Source organism: Ranitomeya variabilis, chromosome 4 (genome assembly GCF_051348905.1).
Source record: "Ranitomeya variabilis isolate aRanVar5 chromosome 4, aRanVar5.hap1, whole genome shotgun sequence".
In the NCBI taxonomy this organism is placed as follows: domain Eukaryota; kingdom Metazoa; phylum Chordata; class Amphibia; order Anura; family Dendrobatidae; genus Ranitomeya; species Ranitomeya variabilis.
The window spans coordinates 630,794,678-630,815,752 of NC_135235.1; the positions used below are offsets into that span (position 1 = coordinate 630,794,678).

The following is a 21,075-nucleotide window of genomic DNA, read 5'->3' on the forward strand; positions in this document are numbered from 1 at the left end:
GGGTACTCGGTACCGGGTTTCACGGTTCTGAGGATGTCACGGTGGCCTGACCCGGTCCGTGGTCCTGCTAAGGGGCGCCCAATAAAAGGTGTAGGTGGTGGTGTAGGTCGCAGTAAATAACGAGGACACAGGGTTGCAGTCTCTTTACCTCTTTACTGAAGGCTTCGGCATCCGCAATCCAGAGCACTGCTAACAGGGCTGGCTGAGACCAGCCGGTCCGAAGGCACATCCAGAGTTCCCTTTGCAGGTGGAAATCAGTGCCTACCTACTAGCGCCTGGGTGTTGTAGTACTTCCCTGCTGAGCACCACGGGATAGTCCTCACAACTGTTGTGTATGTTTCTGTTCTTTCTCTCCGTCCCCCAGATGTTATGGATAGGACGCACCCGTATGACGGGGTAGGCCTGGAGTTATTTTATAGGGACCCTAGAGACGCCCCTCTCCCACAATTGCCTCCGTTGTCTTCATTAGGTGATTTAGGTGAGGCAGCCAACCTAAAATTAACTGCCCTGCCGTTGGTTTGAAGTAATGCGTAGAGCCCAATACTTCCTCGGCGTTCTGGCCACCGGCTACGAGCCTCAGTAGGATGTTGCCGATCTCGGGGCACGACTTCTACTGGTTCTGTCGCCTTTGTGCTGTGATCTTGTTTCTCACTTCTCCACAATATACCTCGCTTCGTGTCCTTTCTTAAGATGCCGCCGCAATGAAGTGCAGGCGCGGCTCCGTAATGATCTGTCCTTTTGCTAGGCCTCTGTCAGGATCCCATCCCTGACAGGGACCCCCCTGAATCTTCCCAAGGAACCTCTTCTCTCACTAGGTGTTGCCTGGGCAAAACCCAGTCAGCTTCTCTCTAACTTCCTATCCAACCCCCAGTTTTACCAGAGTGTGAGGAGTGGCCTAATACATAGAACCCTTTGATCCCCCTGGTGGCCAGAGTGTGAAGTGTAATGTGTGACTGTGATACCTGGTCAGGTGAACTCCTTTAGTGCAATCAGACGTACCATCACTCCCCTTAGTGGCGGAGCGACAGTACTGCAATGACCAGGACTCTGGGGCGCTGCAATTACCCTATCTCCTGGCTTGTCCATGAGTAATAATTCAGCGTCACACATGACTACGCTAAATATTGTTTCACCAGTTAACAAGAGGTTTAATGGAGTTTTCAATTCTGACTTTTCCTTTGACACCTCAGGATGTCTATGTACGCCCAGGTCTCATCTATAGGTGACTCTTTTAAATGGTTGAGATAAGCAGGGCATTGAATGGTTACCTTGGCAACTGTCCTGATGTATTGCATCATCCATCCATGGTCAATGTCAAATGGGATGGAAGAAAACTTCAACAAACAACCATTTTACTCTGTAGTTATACAAATGTAAAATACATACTTTGTTAAAATATAGGTGTATTATTTTATGCTTAATAGTTTTCAACAACAAATTGTCATTGGTAATTGTATACATTTTCTAATAATCATTTAGTGCACTAACTTGCTTTCCCTTTCTTTTGCAGATGAGTGACTTTGCTATAACTTATATGTTTTTCTAGTACATGTTGCCAATACAGCAATTAAAAAAATAAAATGGCTACTTCCCTGTGTGAATCCTCTGATGGCTGACAAGATTTGATTTCCGATTAAAACATTTCCCACAAATAGAACATGAAAATGACTTTTCCCCTGTGTGAGTTCTTTGATGTATAGAAAGTTCTGATTTATCCCTAAAACCTTTCTCACATTCTGAACATGAAAATCGTTTCTCCGCTGTGTGGCTTCTCTGATGTACAACAAGTCTTGATTTACTAATGAAATTTTTCCCACATTTTGAACATGAAAATGGCTTTTCCCCTGTGTGTGTTAACTGATGTCTAACAAGACTTGCTTTCTGATTAAAACATTTTCCACATTCTGAACAGATAAATTGCTTATCTCCTGTGTGATTTCTCTCATGTATTCTTAGTTTTGATTTCTCACTATAATTTTTTCTACATTCTGAACTTGAAAATTGCTTATCTCCTGTGTGAGCTCTTTGATGTTTAACAAGATGTGATTTGTGTATAAAACATTTCCCACATTCTGAGCATGAAAATGGCTTCTCTCCTGTGTGAACTCTCTGATGTATTTCAAGGTTGGCTTTTACACTATAACATTTCCCACATTCTGAACATGAAAATGGCTTTTCATCTGTATGAATTTTCAGATGGGTAGCAAGTAGTGTTGAGCATTCCGATACCGCAAGTATCGGGTATCGGCCGATACTTGCGGTATCGGAATTCCGATACCGAGTTCCGATACTTTTGGGAATCGGTATCGGAACCATATTCATGTGTAAAATAAAGAATTAAAATAAAAAATATGGATATACTCACCTCTCCGGTGGCCCCTGGACCTTACCGCTGTAACCGGGAGTCTCTGTTCCTAAGAATGAGCCCGTGAAGGGCCTTCGATGACGTCGCGGCTTCGGATTGGTCGTGTGAGCGGTCACATGAGCGGTCACGCGACCAATCAGAAGCCGCGACGTCATCGAAGGCCCTTCACGCGCTCATTCTTAGGAACGGAGGCTCCCGGTTACAGCGGTAAGATCCAGGGGCCACCGAAGAGGTGAGTATATCCATATTTTTTATTTTAATTCTTTATTTTACACATGAATATGGATCCCAGGGCCTGAAGGAGAGTTTCCTCTCCTTCAGACCCTGGGAACCATTCCGATACTTTGCGTCCCGTTGAAATGCATTGGTATCGGGTATCGGTATCGGCGATATCCGATATTTTTCGGGTATCGGCCGATACTATCCGATACCGATACTTTCAAGTATCGGACGGTATCCCTCAACACTAGTAGCAAGAATTCTTTTGCATGTAAAACATTTCCCACATTCTGAGCATGAATATGGCTTTACCCCTGTATGAATTCTCTGATGTATTTCAAGGTTGGTTTTCAACCTATAACGTTTCCCACATTCTGAACAAGAAAATGTCTTTTCTCCTGTGTGAATTCTCAGATGTCTGACTAGACATTATTTCCAATAAAAACATTTCCCACATTCTGAGCATGAATAAGGCTTCTCCCCTGTGTGACTTGTCTGATGTGTAACAAGGCTTTATTTACTACTGTAATATTTTCCACATTCTGCACATAAAAATGGCTTCTTCCCTATGTGAATTCTCTGATGTTTGTCAAGATTGGATTTGCCTTTAAAACATTTTCCACATTCTGGGCATGAAAATGGCTTTTTCCCTGTCTGAATTCTCTCATGTCCTGTTAAAACTGATTGCTGTCTAAATGATTTCCCACATATGGAACATGAAACTGGTTTCTCTCCTGTGTGAATTCTCTGACGTATTTCAAGTTTTTCTTTCACACTAACGGTTTCCACATTCTGAACATGCAAATGGATTATCTCCTGTGTGAATTCTCTGATGGGTAACAAGATTTGTTTTTAGGTTAAAACATTTCCCGCATTCTGAGCATGAAAATGGCTTTTCTTCTGTGTGAATTCTTTGATGATTTACAAGTTTGGCTTTCACTTGAAAACATTTCCCACATTCTGAACATGAAAATGGCTTATCTCCTGTGTGAATTCTCTGATGGGTATCAAGACTTGCTTTGCAATTAAAACATTTCCCGCATTCTGAACATAAAAATGGCTTTACCCCAGTATGAGTTCTCTGATGGTTAACCAGGTATGATTTTTCTGTAAAATATTTTCCACATTCTGAACATGAATATGGCTTCTCCTCTGTGTGAATTATCTGATGTGTAACAAGGCTTGATTTACTACTGTAAGCCTTTCCACATTCTGAACATGAAAATGATTTCTCCCCTATGTAAGCTATTTCATTTTCATCAGCACTTCTTTGACTTTCATTTTGCATGTTTTTCTTTGCTGAAGCAGAAGAGAGGACCTTTTCATAAGGATCAGATGACAGATGTTTTCTTATTTGAGCTTGAGGTGTAGCTGCAAAAATTACATGTTCTTCGTATGTATCTGGTGTGCTACTACAATTATCAGCTGCAAAATCTGAGAATATCACATGTCCTTTGGAACTCCTGGTACAGTCATCTGCCAAGAATAAAATTGATTTTATTATTTTTAAATAACACTGCATTTGAATTATATTAATATTTACTTTTTTATATATATATTTACATAATTTCCATACAAAATATAATACATATAAATATATAACTATAAGATAATGCTGATAATTTGTCAGATCAAAAGAGAAAAAAAGATTTGCTTTTGTGCAATGAGAACAATATCCGATAATTTCCCCAATCTGAAAAAAAGAAAAATTAAAAAGCCAAGACCAAAAAGGAAGAAAAGTGCATGAAAAAATAAAAACTGGTATTAGAATCGGTATCGAAACACGTAGACTGAATGTCTTATGCTTTAATGATTGCATTTAATGATTGCATCTTTTATTCTTTGGACGATCATTATCACCAGTGGCCCTATTTTCTTTTATATTGTTCTATAACAGAGGTTTCCGACACTAACAATTGTCAAAAGTATATTTAGAGGCATCCACTGAGCGCAGTGTCCTGTGATGGACAGGACTGTGACTATAGAAGGATCTCCTCTACAGCAGCTCAAAAGCGATTATGGCAAAAATAGTTTACATGTAAAATCCACATGTTAAGCTCTACATAACAAACTTTAACATTTAATGTAATTCTACAAACCAATGACTGAGTAGAATCTGTGACTTCTCTGCATTTATTGGTCACTACTAACCTGTTCGGTTATCTGTAGGAATCTCCTCTTTACACCGCTCATCACCCCTCACATATGTCTCTGTAGTATTGATATGCATCAGATCTTTACCCTGAAACAAAAATTGTTAAAGTCAAAGACAGATGTAGATGTTGTGTGGAATGATTCAGAAAAAAAAAAAAAATATCATTTAACATGATGACCAAAAATGACATTACAGCATTAGTTATCACATAGCTGCATATTTTCTGCATAAATTCAATTTTTGGCTCCTAATTCTAACCAGCAGTCTCCATAACTAGAAAATTGTGAGAAGATCCAGACAACATCTAGTATCTATTATCAGATTTACATCAAATTCCAAAGATCAACAGACCAGTAATGCTGCAAGTATATACCACTGGAGTATGCAATGCTGGTTAGAGGAGAATGGCAGACATGGTGGTGGTCAACTGTGCAGCAATACAATCTTCAAAATGTATGTAAGTAGATTAAAAATGAGTGGCACTCACTAATGATGTATTGTTTTGTGCTTATTTTCATTCCAAGGTCATATGGTCAAGTTTCAAAATACCACAAAAATATATATGCAAATGTCTGGCCACTGGTGTACCTGTTACGGTACCAGCTGCCTGGGTAGAACAGTGGTCCGCAAATTGAAATGAATCATGTCCCAAAACAAAATATAAGTATTCCAATAGTAAACCCTACGGATTACTATTCTTCAACCAATGTCTTACAGCCTGTATACTGGCACCCTGAGGAATGTGGGAGTACAGGCTCTCGATGTTGATTGTTGCCAGTTGGAATTCTTCTTGCCAATCAAGATGGTCCAGTATTTGTAAAAACAATTCCTGCGTGATGTATATACAAGGGAGTTTTCTCAACCACTGGGCATAACATACAGTCCAAATATCGGCATAGAAGTAACTGAACCCCATCCTATTATTACAGAATGTACAGGTGGATTGACTATACATTTATGGATTTTGGAAATAAAATACCGGTACCGGTTTGGATTTAGGAGATTCTACCATCAGTTTGTTTTCAACATTGTGTGATAATACCCTTTGTCTTAATAATGATCGCAATCGTTCCCTATGGAAGTGTGAGGGATCTGAGCTTAAAGATAAATATAGGTATTTTTATTACTTAATTGTTGATTGGCTTCAGCCATATCGTATGCACAGGACAGGGGGAACTAATTATGGGTGGAAGAAAGGCAATTTCCGGCAGCTAAGTAGGAAAGTTAGAGCAATCAGACTGTGGAATGCCCAGATAGAAGAGGTAGTAATGGCAGGCGCTATAACAGTTTTTAGAAAAGAAGAGGATGTATTCTTTCAAACAAATGGCATTAAGGTTAGAGATAATTTAATTACAAAGAATTTAAAATTGTTGTAGGAAGGTTGAACTTTATGGACTTTGGTCTTTTTACAACCTATGTAACTATGTAACTTTTTAACGTGACCACAATATTACATCCCTTGTCTGCTATCTCTTATAACTATGTATTTGTTAGAACCTAGTCAATTGAAAGCCTGTTGCTCCTTGGTCCTCACATTGTGCTCCCTCAGGGGATCCCTCAGGGGCACACGAAAGATTAAAGAGGTTGTCTGACCCTCTCTTAGGCAAAAGTAGTGGGTCCAGAAAAGTCGTATCTTCTCTTGCTGACAAGTTTATCTTTCGAAAGGTAGACGAGAGAACAAGAGGATCTGCAATTGATCTTCACAGTGCCATTGAAGGAATAAAATAATCCACACTATCTATCAACAGAGAAATAGTGACGGAACACTTAGCTAATTTAAATGAATTTAAATCTCCTAGCTCAGATGAATTACATCCTAGGGTACTAAATAGCAGACAAAATTGCAGAACCAGTAGCCAGAATCTTTGAAAAATTCTGGAGAATGGGAGAAGTCCCAAAAGATTGCAGAATAGCAAATGTTGTCCCTATCTTCGAAAAAGGAAAGACGATGGAGCCAGTAAATTACAAGCCAGTGAGCCTTACTTCATCTATATCAGGAAAGATCTTTGAATACATTTTTAAACAGCATGTTGTCTTTGTTGATGAGTTGCTTATATCTATAAGGTGTAATATTATTGAAGTTGTTCTTTTATCACACTATTCTCAATGCACGTGACATAATGGTACGTAAAACCCCATAATCTAGCAGTGATTAACTTATGCAAAGTTGTTCAGATTACTTAATCTTCGCATTCAGAAAACTGATCATTTCATACTGCACCATCACGTCTAGTAAGTTATAGATGAGAAAGGGCTGCTGCCTAATTTTCACACATTGAACCTGCAGTTGGGAGACAGCAGATGCCTATAATAATTTGGCCTTTCAGTATATAATAATCGTGGATAAAACAAGACTGAACATAAGACTTTCACAGCCTTCTACACATCATGGGGAAGATTTCATGACATCTTCTCTCCATCTACCTGATGATCCTGAGGAACATCGGGATCTTCTTGTTTACAGTCCTGTGGAAAAAGAGGATGGGGACAGCTCTCTAGTGTTGTCCTCTTACTGGATAGTTCTGTAAGAAACACATACAGGCACTGATTTCCTTCTTTACATACAGATAATTATAGGCCGTGTGTATTTAATCTATTACCTGGTAATGTGAGGGGTCGGGGAACCTTCATCATGACGTTCTTGTACAGATTTTTGTGTCGTTCTAAATACTCCCACTCCTTCATGGAGAAATAGACAGTGACATCCTGACACCTTATAGGAGCCTGTCACATACAATGATACCGTCATCCCCCGATCTCTACATAGCGTTACTGTATAATGTCCCAACATTCCCAGCAGTGTCACCTCTCCAGTCAGCAGCTCAATTATCTTGTAGGTGAGTTCTAAGATTTTCTGGTCATTGATGTCCTCATGTATCAGGGGATGAAGTGGAGGCCCCGTGACTGGGCTTGGGGTTCTTCCCCATCCCTCAGATATAGGGGCCTGACAGCACTCACTAGAGGTCTTCTTCACTACTGTGTAATCCTGGTTATGGAGAGACACATTCATAATCTCACTACAGACATTTCCAGAGTTCTCACCTCTACAGTTCTCTTCTTCTGTTGTTAAGGATGATGTAATGTGACATTGTTAGAATCTCTCACCTCTCCAGTAAGCCGGAAGAGGCTCTCTATGGTGAGATGTAGTATCCTCTCCACCATCTTGTCTCTGTCCCTACCATCCCTTGGAGGGTCAATCAGGAAAATTCTTTGATGTGGAAGATATTCACTGAGAGGATCTGATATTGTATGGACCTGAATGGGGAGAAGAGCCTATGCAAGAAATTTTCGGAGCTGTTAGTAGCTTCACATGATCACTACATCCAGTAATGGACCCCATCGTGCCCCCAGTATAAAACAGATTCAAATTCTAGTTAATGTCACTTAGCCTCCACCATGACATGGGAAGAGGATGGCGATAAGGGGTTCACATCACTTAACAGGTCAATCTAAACACGCCCCTCACTCAGACTACAAATTGAACACATAACGTAACTCCAATTAGACCATACACCCAAGACGCTAAATGCTTACCAATGTCCCAATGTCTTGAGCACAATGTACTCACTACTCGCAGACCATATACAGGTTGCCTGCATAAACTACCACTAAGTCTTTATGGAAACACTTAGGATCCTTAGGGCAACAAAGCAGAGCTATGAAAGTGTTGGGGTTTTAACAAAAAAAAATTACAGTGCTTAACCCCTTTATCCCATATGACGTACTATCCCGTCGTGGTGACCTGGGACTTAATTCCCAGGGACGGGATAGTATGTCATAGGCGTTCGGCCGCGCTCTCGGGGGGAGCACGACCGATCGGCGCTGGGTTTCAGCTGATTATTACAGCTGACATCCGGCACTATGTGCCAGAAGTGGTCACAGACCGCTCCCGGCACAACTACCTCCGGAACACTGCGATCAAACATGATTGCAGCGTTCCGGCGGCATAGGGAAGCATCGCACAGGGTGGGGGCTCCCTGCGTGCTTCCCTAAGACCCTCGGTAAAACACAATGTGATAGCGTTCTATCGAGCATCTCCTCCCTGCAGACCCCGGATCCAAAATGGCCGCGGGGCTCCTTCCGGGTCCTGCAGGGAGGTGGCTTGCAAGCGCCTGCTCAGAGCAGGCACCGGCAAGCCTCCCTGCAGGGCCTGTCATATCGCTGATCTGACACAGTACTCTGCAAAGTGTCAGATCTGCAATCTGACATGATAATGTGATGTGCCGCCCTGGGGCAATGTTATAAAGTACAAAAAAATATATTTTCATATGTAAAAAAAAAATTAAAAAATTCCTAAATAAGAAAAAAAAAATATTGTTCCAATAAATACATTTCTTTTTCTAAATAAAAAAAAAATAAAAGTACACAAATTTAGTATCGCCGCATCCGTAACGACCCGGCCTATAAAACTGTTCCACTAGTTAACCCCTTCAGTAAACACCGTAAAAAAAAAAACAGGCAAAAAACAACGCTTTATTATCATACCGCCGAACAAAAAGTGGAATAACACACGATCAAAAAGACGGAAATAAATAAACATGGTACCGCTGAAAACATCATCTTATCCCGCAAAAAACGAGCCGCCATACAGCATCATCAACAAAAAAGTAAAAAAGTTATAGTCCTGGGGGGCGTGGCCAGCGGTTGGTGAAGAAGGACACATGGTGGAGAGCTCCTCCAGCAAAGAGGAGATAAAGGTCTTCCCCCAGACTCCAATCACACACAGACCACCAGAAAATCCCGGGCGGCATACCTGGGGTGGAGAGGATCATCAGCCTGTGCCCCCCTTGCAGCTGGGAGTCGGCACACCGGACCCTCAGAGACGGAGCGGCCTTGCAGCGCGGTGCTCTGGAGACAGGTCGGCAGAGCGGGATCTCTGCAGGAGCAGCAGTCGGCCCGAGGAGACTCGGCGGGCGGCTGGTGGTGAGGTGTGCGGCAGCGGGCAGAGGTCTGCAAGTCCTCCATCGGGCTGTGGAGGTGAAGGAGAGGCTCTCCCTCCCTTGAATCCCACGTGGCGACGGTGGTGAGGCACCGCAGACACGTTCACCGGAGCCTCTACAGGGAGGACTCTGATAAGTGCGCGGATCGCACTACACAGAAGAGGAAGGTGAGCAGGATAGTGCTGGCCCCGGCTGGACAGGGGATTCCCTAGGGCCCCCGCCATAGTATCCCAGTGCTGATCATTTTCCCGCCAGTGAGAGGGCGGATGCCATCTTGGGGTTGGATCCCCTCTCAGTGAAACACCATCTTGGGGCGGGCTTATTCAGAATACCTGGCACTTTTGCACATTGTCTTGCACATAGTCCTCACTGCAGAAAAGGAGCAGCCACCTTACCTTCACCATTTCATGAGCTGTTATTGTGCTTTATCTCCAGTAATACTGAGAAGCAAAACATCAGCTTACCACTTAATAAGTCTGCACTTTACAACTCTAGTCCTCTGGCGACACCTAGTGCTGGGACCGTTTATGACATCCAGAGGCTCATCTCTCCTGGTTCAGGACACAATATATGCTTCACCAACCTTAAGACCATAATCAAATACACCCTGGAAGGGGCTTGCTGATGGGGAGCTGTGCCTAATGTGGTGATCACTGCACCCCCATGCCCCCCTGAGCAATATAACAGGCAAGCAGCGACAGCGGACATTTATGGGTAAAACTAAGAAGATTTCTGGGCAACCCTCAAGCTTACACAAGGAGCCTCCTATTGAGGATATGGAACGATTCTTGAACCAGCCACTCCAAACAAGAAACACCAGATCAGCAATGTCGCAAACTCCGCATAAAAATAGTTCCTCTTTAAAAGACCCACAGACCTCTCATAACTCTCCTAGGAAATCAACAGATAATGGTGGTGGAGACAGAGACATGCCTGAGGACATGAATATTGCTGAACTGAGTAAATATATTAAAGCTCTTCCTACTAAAACAGATCTGGAAAGTTTTGCATGTAGGCTTGAGAACTCGTACAAAAAGGAGATACATAACCTGCAGATGGAATTTACATCACGTATAGAGGACGTGGAAAAGACACAAGAAGATCGCTCAAAAACTTCAGACGCACAGAGAAATCTTAATGGACCATACTATGAAATTAGAGGAAATGTCATCCGGTCTTGAGGACCTGGAGAATCGCAATAGGCGTAATAATATCCACATACGTGGTCTTCCAGAATCCGTCGGTCCTCAGGACCTAGACCGCACGGCTCAGAGAATATTCCTGGACATTCTCGGCGACTATGAAGACAACTCCATTGAATTTGACAGAATTCATAGATCTCTTGGTCCCAAACCCACGTCTGATTCACGCCCTAGAGACGTCATCTGCAGGGTACATTACTTCAGAATTAAGGAGGCCATCATGACAGCCTCTAGAAAAAAAGGATCCCTTCAATTTGAAGGACAACCAATTCTACTGCTATCAGACCTATCAAGATGTACTCTATTCTTACGCAAAGCCCTGAAACCTCTGTTGGCGGTTCTCAAGGAGAGGGATATCCCCTACAGGTGGGGGTTCCCTTTTCAACTAATAGCTTTCAAAGGAGGCAAAAGCGCATACTTCCGTCGGATTGGAGACCTGGCCAACTTCCTTGGCACGTTTGAACTCCCACTAATAGAACTTCCAGACTGGCCTCTGGTCCCGACTCTCCCAGACGCTCCTCCTAGATGGCTCAAGGTCCCCAGTTCCAAGAATCGGCATGTCAATGAGAGCTCCTCTGATCCTCCATGACGTTCTTTTTCTTCGTTCCCATTTATCTTTTGGTGTTTATTAGTTTCTGCTCGTTGCTGCAATGTATATATACACTCTGCTGCGGTTGAATGGCTCCATGGTATTTGTTGTTGATTGATTGATTTTACTAGCGGGGCGGATTATCCCACTGTTGGTTTGCCTGGGAGGTCTGATTCTAATCCCTGATCATTTGGACATGCAATATTCCGCATGCCGTCGGTATAACATGTATATAAATACACTCACCGGCCACTTTATTAGGTACACCATGCTAGTAACGGGTTGGACCCCCTTTTGCCTTCAGAACTGCCTCAATTCTTCGTGGCATAGATTCAACAAGGTGCTGGAAGCATTCCTCAGAGATTTTGGTCCATATTGACATGATGGCATCACACAGTTGCCGCAGATTTGTCGGCTGCACATCCCAAAGATGCTCCATACAAGGCAGGATGGATCCATGCTTTCATGTTGTTTACGCCAAATTCTTACCCTACCATCCGAATGTCGCAGCAGAAATCGAGACTCATCAGACCAAGCAACGTTTTTCCAATCTTCTACTGTCCAATTTCGATGAGCTTGTACAAATTGTAGCCTCAGTTTCCTGTTCTTAGCTGAAAGGAGTGGTACCCGGTGTGGTCTTCTGCTGCTGTAGCCCATCTGCCTCAAAGTTCGACGCACTGTGCGTTCAGAGATGCTCTTAGGCCTACCTTGGTTGTAACGGGTGGCGATTTGAGTCACTGTTGCCTTTCTATCAGCTCGAACCAGTCTGCCCATTCTCCTCTGACCTCTGGCATCAACAAGGCATTTCCGCCCACAGAACTGCCGCTCACTGGATTTTTTTTCTTTTTCGGACCATTCTCTGTAAACCCTAGAGATGGTTGTGCGTGAAAATCCCAGTAGATCAGCAGTTTCTGAAATACTCAGACCAGCCCTTCTGGCACCAACAACCATGCCACGTTCAAAGGCACTCAAATCACCTTTCTTCCCCATACTGATGCTCGGTTTGAACTGCAGGAGATTGTCTTGACCATGTCTACATGCCTAAATGCACTGAGTTGCCGCCATGTGATTGGCTGATTAGAAATTAAGTGTTAACAAGAAGTTGGACAGGTGTACCTAATAAAGTGGCCAGTGAGTGTATATGTGTATGTTAGCTTGAACAAGGGCTATTACTCTGTTTAAATTTACTTTACATGTTTGTAAATTCTTATCCATAGGCCTTGCTGAGTTCGCGGGAGGATGGAGGGGCTGGTGCTTCTCTCGGCTTCCCTTGTCCGCTCGGGGTGTACGGGTGAGAGAGGGGAGGGAATTTTTCCTTCTCCATTTCTCGCTCTAATTTCACAGATGCACAGTTTGACTTGGTGCGTAAACCCTAGCGCACCTTCTTCTTTGTTTTCCATGCTATATTATTTCTCCTTTAACCTGTCTTTTTCCCTCCCCTCCTACTGTTTTTTCCTTACTACCCATGGCTGTTGTGTGCTTTGGCGGATGGGGTGCACGTTATTGCGAGCTGGCGCAAAGATATTTGATAATGGATGAAATTAAATTCTGTTCCTTCAACGTAAAGGGACTAAATGTACCAGAAAAAAGACGACAGGTCCTATTTGATAGTCACAAGCAACAGATCTCTGTGCTACTGCTCTAGGAGACACATTTCAAAACTGGTGCGGTGCCACAGTGTATCACAAAAAATTATCCAAAATGGTATCACAGCCCAAATCCATTCTCAAAGTCTAAGGGTGTCTCAATAGCCTTCCACAGGTCCTTTGTGCCTGAGATCTTGGACTCACTAATTGATAAAAACGGCAGATTTATCTTCTTACTTATCGCATGGGCAGCTCATAAACTTGTAATAGCGAACGTATATTTCCCAAACCAAGGGCAGCAGAAGTTTGGAGCCGATTGCAAAAGATGCCTCGAGGAGTTCGCTGGTTCCTCTCCTGTGATACTTGGGGGCGACTTTAATATCCCAATGAATCCTGCGGTTGATGTCTCATGTCTTCATATCCTGCATCTTCCATTAACAAAATAAGATCTCAACTGCACAGCTTGAGACTGATAGATGTCTGGAGGGTCCTTAACCCGTCAACTAGGGACTATAGCTTCTTCTCAAAAATACACAATACTTACAGCAGAATAGACTATTTTTTTATTTCACATAAACTGCTTGATATGCAGGTGAGGGCCGGCGTGGGGTCGATTCTGTGGTCAGATCACGCTCCTATTTACCTAACAATCTCGCTTCATTCTGCCTCGAGACCATGTTTCTCCTGGCGTTTGAATGAAAACTTGCTCCAGGATCACATACATATGTAAAACTAGGATTGAACAAACAATCATAGAATTCGTGGCTGACCACGAGAGGGACACCACGTCCCCTACTGTGAAATGGGAGGCTTTAAAAAGTGTAATAAGAGGCGTCCTCATCTCTCATGGTGCTCGTTTGAAAAGGGAAAGAGCGGCAGAGATAGTCAGCCTAACAGAGCAAATTCACCAATTGGAAAACAAACATAAACGAAACCTTGAGGCCAACACATTTACTCAGCTCTCTTCAGCCAGACAAAAGTTGCTAACCATCATAGACCAAAAATCCAGGTGTCTCAGAGAGAGACTCAAGAGCCGATTCTACCAGCTCGGCAATAAAAGTGGTAGGCTCTTGGCCAGAGCCCTCAATCGACGCAATCCCAATACCTACATCCCTTTTATTAGGAACAGACAGGGGACAAAAGTGTTTCATACTAGAGATATTCTTTCTAACTTTAGTGAATACTATAAATCTCTATATAATATAGCAGGACATTATAAAGATGCTCCACTACATTCGTTACGTAGCAAAATTAAATCATACCTACAGGAACACAAATTACCCATACTGCCTGAAGATGATTTGCTTGATCTTGAAAGGGAATTCTCAGTAGAAGAAGTTTCTGAAACCATTAGAGACTTGAAACAGGGAAAGAGCCCAAGGCCTTACGGGTTTTCAGCAGGCTTCTACAAGTCGTTTAACACATTACTCAGTCCAATATTTCTGAAGGCTTGTAATTCTGTCTCTCTTGGAGAGCCCTTTCCTTCTCAGGCACTCACCGCTCACATAACAGTTCTACCCAAGCCTGGTAAAGATCCCTCTACATGTGATAATTATCGCCCGATCTCTTTGATAAATTTAGATATTAAAATATATGCGAAGATGTTGGCCAATAGGTTACGCCCCTTGTTGCCAAAATTAATAAACCAAGATCAGGTGGGCTTTGTGCCAGGACGAGAAGCAAGAGACAACACAATTCGTACCATATCCCTACTTGATAAGGCGGGTTGGGGGGGATCCCCTATGTATCATGTCAATCGATGCTGAAAAAGCCTTTGACCGGGTGCATTGGGAGTTCATCTTTCAGACCCTAGAGGAAATTGGCTTAAAAGAAAATATGTTGCGCAGGATCTCTGCCTTGTACTCCTCCCCTAGTGCACAGGTCAAGGTAAACGGTGTATTATCGGATTTGTTTCCGATCAGAAATGGTACGAGGCAGGGGTGCCCGCTTTCCCCCCTTTTATATGTCCTAACAATGGAGCATCTGGCTGTGGCCCTGAGAAATAACCCCTCAATTAAGGGTATAAAATTAAGGTCTGAAGAACATAAACTAGCACTTTTTGCAGATGACATTCTCCTATATATCACATCCCCCTCTACGAGCTTACCAAACATTATCTCGGAACTAAATAAATTCGGCCTTTTAAGTAAGTTTAAAATGAACTCCCTTAAATCCGAAATCCTGAATATTTCACTTCCACTCCCCTTGGTTGATAAATTGAGAACGACCTTCCCATTTAAATGGCGTTTTGACTTTCTCACCTACCTGGGTATCAAAATTACAAGTAGAACGTCTAAATTGTTTGAGACCAACTTTGCGCCAACCCTTCAAAAAGTAATATCGGATTTAGAGAATTGGCACAAGCTCCAATTGTCTTGGTTAGGCAGGATTAACGCAGTTAAAATGGATCTTCTGCCTCACCTCTTATATTTTTTTCAAACAATCCCTCTATTCTTACCAGCCTCCTTCTTTTCTCGCCTCAAACAAATAATCACTCGCTTCGTCTGGTCTCATAACCGGGCACGTATCTCATACTCATCATTAAGTAGATCTAAACTGATGGGTGGTTTGGGCCTCCCGGATTTTGCGATCTATAGTTATGCATCAATAGGATCATGCATCCTGGATCTTTATCACAGTAAAACCAGTAAAAAGTGGGTAAACCTGGAAAACGATCTTAATGGATGTGATTCTCAAGTTGTTCTCTGGTCCGGAAGCAGGGGGACGGGGCTGGATGTTTATATACCCTTTCTCACAAGAAACATATTGCTCCTTATTAAAAACAGAAACAAAGACCTCCAGATTGCAGCTGTCCCGGGCCCCTTGACCCCGATTTATGATAATCCCACTTTCCCGGCAGGGCTACATAAAGAGATGTATTTAAACAAAAGAAAAGACTCCAAACCCATCATCCATGATTATTTGAAGGCTAATCGGATGAAGTCCCTTCGGGAATTATTCCCAGAGGAAGAAATGCACCCTGTTGACTGGTTTTTCTATGAGCAGCTGAAAAGTTATATCCACAAGACTATTAAACAAACTAATATCAGTAGGCCGCTAACTTCCTTTGAGGTACTCTGCATATCAACAAACCCCCCAGATCACACTGTCTCGCTGCTATATAAAATCTTCAAAGAGGGGGGAGCTTCGCCGCAGGGTTGGCCAATGTTTTTCTCGAGATGGGAGGGTGATCTGAGAAGACCCTTATCTTCCGAGGACAGGGAAAAAATCCTTCTCTTCTCGTCTAGATCATCATTGTGCGTGGTATCACAGGAGAGGAGCTACAAGATCCTAGCAAGATGGTATAGATGCCCATCTATGGTACATGCGGTGTTCCCCACGACTCCTGACACCTGTTGGAGATGCTTAAAGGAAATAGGCTCTTACATGCATATTTGGTGGGACTGCCCCCCCATAAAGGATCTGTGGTTGGCTATTTTTGAACTTCATAACAAGCTGTCTATCACACAGATCCAACCTTCAGCGAGTCTAGCATTGCTGTCCTTATGTGACTTGTCGATATCTCGATTCAAAAGAGGCATTCTTAGACATTTTCTTACAGCAGTTAGGAATCTAATTCCACGTTTCTGGAAACAAGAAAAATTTCCTTCTCGTGCGGAATTTGTGGCTGAACTTAATAACATTTATAGAATGGAGCAACTGATAAATCAGTCATCTGATAATTTTGAAAAAACCTACAATACTTGGGCCCCCTGGATTGTTTTTAGGGAAACCCCTGAGCTAGATCTCTGGATTTCTAGAACTTAATATATCATACAGCTCACTCATGTGAGCTCCCGGATCGTTTTGTGGCCTACGCTTTGGCCGCTGGACGGGACGACAGCCACTCTCCCCCCTTTTCTCACATTTCCCATACCTTCATCCACCCCTCTTTTCTTCTTTTTACCTCCCTTTCTTTTCTTTTCTTACTCTAGTTGTTTGTCTTCCCCATAACTGGTTTGGATATACACTCACTGGCCACTTTATTAGGTACACCTGTCCAACTTCTTGTTAACACTTAATTTCTAATCAGCCAATCACATGGCGGTAACTCAGTGCATTTAGGCATGTAGACATGGTCAAGACAATCTCCTGCAGTTCAAACCGAGCATCAGTATGGGGAAGAAAGGTGATTTGAGTGCCTTTGAACGTGGCATGGTTGTTGGTGCCAGAAGGGCTGGTCTGAGTATTTCAGAAACTGCTGATCTACTGGGATTTTCACGCACAACCATCTCTAGGGTTTACAGAGAATGGCCCGAAAAAGAAAAAAAATCCAGTGAGCGCCAGTTCTGTGGGCGGAAATGCCTTGTTGATGCCAGAGGTCAGAGGAGAATGGGCAGACTGGTTCGAGCTGATAGAAAGGCAACAGTGACTCAAATCGCCACCCATTACAACCAAGGTAGGCCTAAGAGCATCTCTGAACGCACAGTGCGTCGAACTTTGAGGCAGATGGGCTACAGCAGCAGAAGACCACACCGGGTACCACTCCTTTCAGCTAAGAACAGGAAACTGAGGCTACAATTTGCACAAGCTCATCGAAATTGGACAGTAGAAGATTGGAAAAACGTTGCTTGGTCTGATGAGTCTCGATTTCTGCTGCGACATTCAGATGGTAGGGTCAGAATTTGGCGTAAGCAACATGAAAGCATGGATCCATCCTGCCTTGTATGGAGCATCTTTGGGATGTGCAGCCGACAAATCTGCGGCAACTGTGTGATGCCATCATGTCAATATGGACCAAAATCTCTGAGGAATGCTTCCAGCACCTTGTTGAATCTATGCCACGAAGAATTGAGGCAGTTCTGAAGGCAAAAGGGGTCCAACCCGTTACTAGCATGGTGTACCTAATAAAGTGGCCGGTGAGTGTATATTATATCCTTAATTGTTTACAAAACAACTTAATGATAATCATTAAATATCTCTACTGTTAGTATTTCACAATCTCGAGATGAATAACAACATTATCAGTCAGACAGTTAAATTGCAAGACTTAAGTATTGTAACGTTGTTTTATCTGATTAATATGTAACTACTGTCTAATAATGCACAGATTTACTAATTTGTATTTTCAAATGTTTTCTTTATTGTTCTGACCAATAAAACTGATTTATACAAAAAAGGTTATAGTCCTCAGAATAAAGCGATGTAAAAATAATTATTTTTTATATAAAATAGTTTTTATCGTATAAAAGCGCCAAAACATAAAAAAATGATATACATGAAGTATCTCTGTAATCGTACTGACCCGAAGAATAAAACGGCTTTATCAATTTTACCAAACATGGAACGGTATAAACGCCCCCCCCCCAGAAAGAAATTCATGAATATCTGGTTTTTCGTCATTCTGCTTCACAAAAATAGGAAAAAAAGCGAAAAAAAATGTCACACGCCCAAAAATGGTACCAATAAAAAAGGCAACTCGTCCCGCAAAAAACAAGACCTCACATGACTCTGTGGACCAAAATATGGAAAAATTATAGCTCTCAAAATGGGGAGACGCAAAAACTGCAATAAAAAGCGTCTTTTAGTGTGTGACAGTTGACAATCATAAAAATCCGCTAAAAAACCCGCTATAAATAGTAAATCAAACCCCCTTCATCACCCTCTTAGTTATGGAAAAGTAATAAAATTTAAAAAAATGTATTTATTTCCATTTTCCCATTAGGGTTAGGGTTGGGGCTTAAGTTAGGGTTAGGGCTACAGTTATGGTTGGGGCTAAAGTTAGGGTTAGGGTTGAGGCTAAAGTTAGGGTTAGGGTTGGGGATAAAGTTAGGGTTAGGGCTACAGTTAGGGTTGGGGCTAAAGTTAGTTTTGGGACTAAAGGTAGGGTTAGGGTTGGGGCTAAAGTTAGGGTTAGAGTTGGGGCTAAAGTTAGGGTTTGGATTACATTTATGGTTGGGATTAGGGTTGGCATTAGGGTTAGGGGTGTGGTTAGGGTTATGGTTAGGGTTCAGATTAGGATTAGGGGTGTCTTCTGGTTAGAGTTTCAGTTACAATTGGGGAGCTTCCACTGTTTAGGCACATCAGGGGCTCTCCAACCGCGACATGGCATCCGAACTCAATTCCAGCCAATTCTGCATTGAAAAAGTAAAACAGTGCTCCTTCCCTTCCAAGCTCTCCCGTGTGCCCAAACAGTGGTTCCCCCCACATATGGGGTATCAGCTTACTCAGGACAAGTTGGAAAAAAACTTTTGTGGTCCAATTTCTCCTGTTACCCTTGGGAAAATACAAAACTGGGGGCTAAAAAATAATTTCTGTGGAAAAAAAAAGATTTTTAATTTTCACGGCTCTGAGTTATAAACTGTAGTGAAACACTTGGGGGTTCAAAGTTCTCACAACACATCTAGATAAGGTCCTTGGGGCTTCTAGTTTCCAATATGGGGTCACTTGTGGGGGGTTTCTACTGTTTAGGTACATCAGGGGCTCTACAAACGCAATGTGACGCCTGCAGACTATTCCATCTAACTGCATTCTAATCGGCGCTCCTCCCCTTCCGAGCTCTGCCATACGCCCAAACGGTGGTTCCCCCCCACATATGGGGTATCAGAGTACTCAGAACAAATTGGACAACAACTTTAGTGGTCCAATTTCTCCTGTTACCCTTGGGAAAATGCAAAACTTGGGGCTAAAAATAATTTTTGTGGAAAAAAAAGAATTTTTATTTTCACGGCTCTGCATTATAAACTGTAGTGAAACACTTGGAGGTTCAAAGTTCTCACAACACATTCAGATAAGTTCCTTAGGGGGTCTTCTTTCCAAAATTGTGTCAGTTGTGGGGGGTTTCAATGTTTAGGCATATCAGGGGCTCTCCAAATGCAACATGGTGTCCTATCTCAATTCCAGTCAATTTTGCATTGAAAAGTCAAACGGCGCTCCTACCCTACTGAGCTCTGCTATGCACCGAAACAGTGGTTTACCACCACATATGGGGTATCAGCGTACTCAGGACAAATTGCACAACAACTTTTGGAGTCCAATTTCTCCTGTTACCCTTAGGAAAATAAAAAATTGGGGGCGAAATAATCATTTTTGTGAAAAAATATGATTTTTTATTTTTACAGCTCTACATTATAAACTTCTGTGAAGCACTTGGTGGGTCAAAGTGCTCACCACACATCTAGATAAGTTCCTTAGGGTGTCTACATTCCAAAATGGTGTCACTTGTGGGAGGTTTCAATGTTTAGGCACATCAGGGGCTCTCCGAACGCGACATGATGTCCTATCTCAAGAAAGAATTCAAGAGAATGTGAAGAGTGTGCAAATCAGCATAAGTAATAAGGAAGGGTGCACTCGAGCTGAATACAAATATAAGGGGGGTAAGAGGGTGCAGAGCCCAGTCCAATAAATAATATAATCACAAAAAGAGAAAACAGATTGGAATACAAAAAGGCCAGCACAGCCACATCATGTAGAAGATAGAAAAACGTTTTATTTAAACACCACAGCAAGACATATAAAAACAATTAAAATACAACAAATGGAAGCCCAACAACCCCATACACACATGATGTGTCTGCAAGCATTACATGAAAATACAAAATGGAATGAAATCGGTCGGGCTAACATTAATATGTGTCCCCGCAATTGTAGGAAGGTGACTCATGGCCGCAAGGTAAACCCATTAGACATATGAAAAAATATATAGAAATAGGAAATCCAAGGTGATATACATTGGGTCCCAAGGCTCCCTGTTAATGCATTAAGGTAAGAGGGCATAAGGAGCACATGATAATGAAAGTCTCACTGAGTACACAAAAAATGCAGAGAAGAAATACCTTTGCAGAGAAATGAGAGCAAAAATATGCCATGAATACTCAACTGACAAGAGTAAGAGACACCTTGAAGCCCAAGGATCAACAGCCCATAAGAAGCCTAGCAGAAGTCCAAGCCCTAAGTAGCCGGCATAAGGACAGAACGGGGTGTGTGGAAGAAACCCACGCGTATCCCCGCCACAGCGGCTTTGTCAGGGAAAGTGGGTTAAGTGGTGGAAAACTTACGTTTAAATACAAGTGTAATCAT

At 42.5% G+C, this 21,075-nt stretch overlaps 2 protein-coding genes across 2 annotated transcripts in view; both read right to left on the reverse strand.

The window, feature by feature from the left end:
- The window catches only part of LOC143767223 (uncharacterized), a 323,645-nt gene that overhangs the window by 275,814 nt on the left and 26,756 nt on the right, over nt 1–21,075 (reverse strand). The window lies entirely within an intron of this gene.
- LOC143767025 (uncharacterized) lies at nt 1,430–8,187 on the reverse strand. Its single transcript, XM_077255044.1, has 8 exons — nt 7,546–8,187; nt 7,340–7,463; nt 7,164–7,261; nt 4,736–4,826; nt 3,365–4,060; nt 3,190–3,318; nt 2,831–2,874; nt 1,430–2,235 (listed from the first exon to the last, which is right to left on the reverse strand). The coding sequence occupies exons 1-8, from the start codon at nt 7,747–7,749 to the stop codon at nt 1,585–1,587; spliced, it is 2,037 nt and encodes a 678-aa protein (XP_077111159.1). The 5' UTR covers nt 7,750–8,187; the 3' UTR covers nt 1,430–1,584.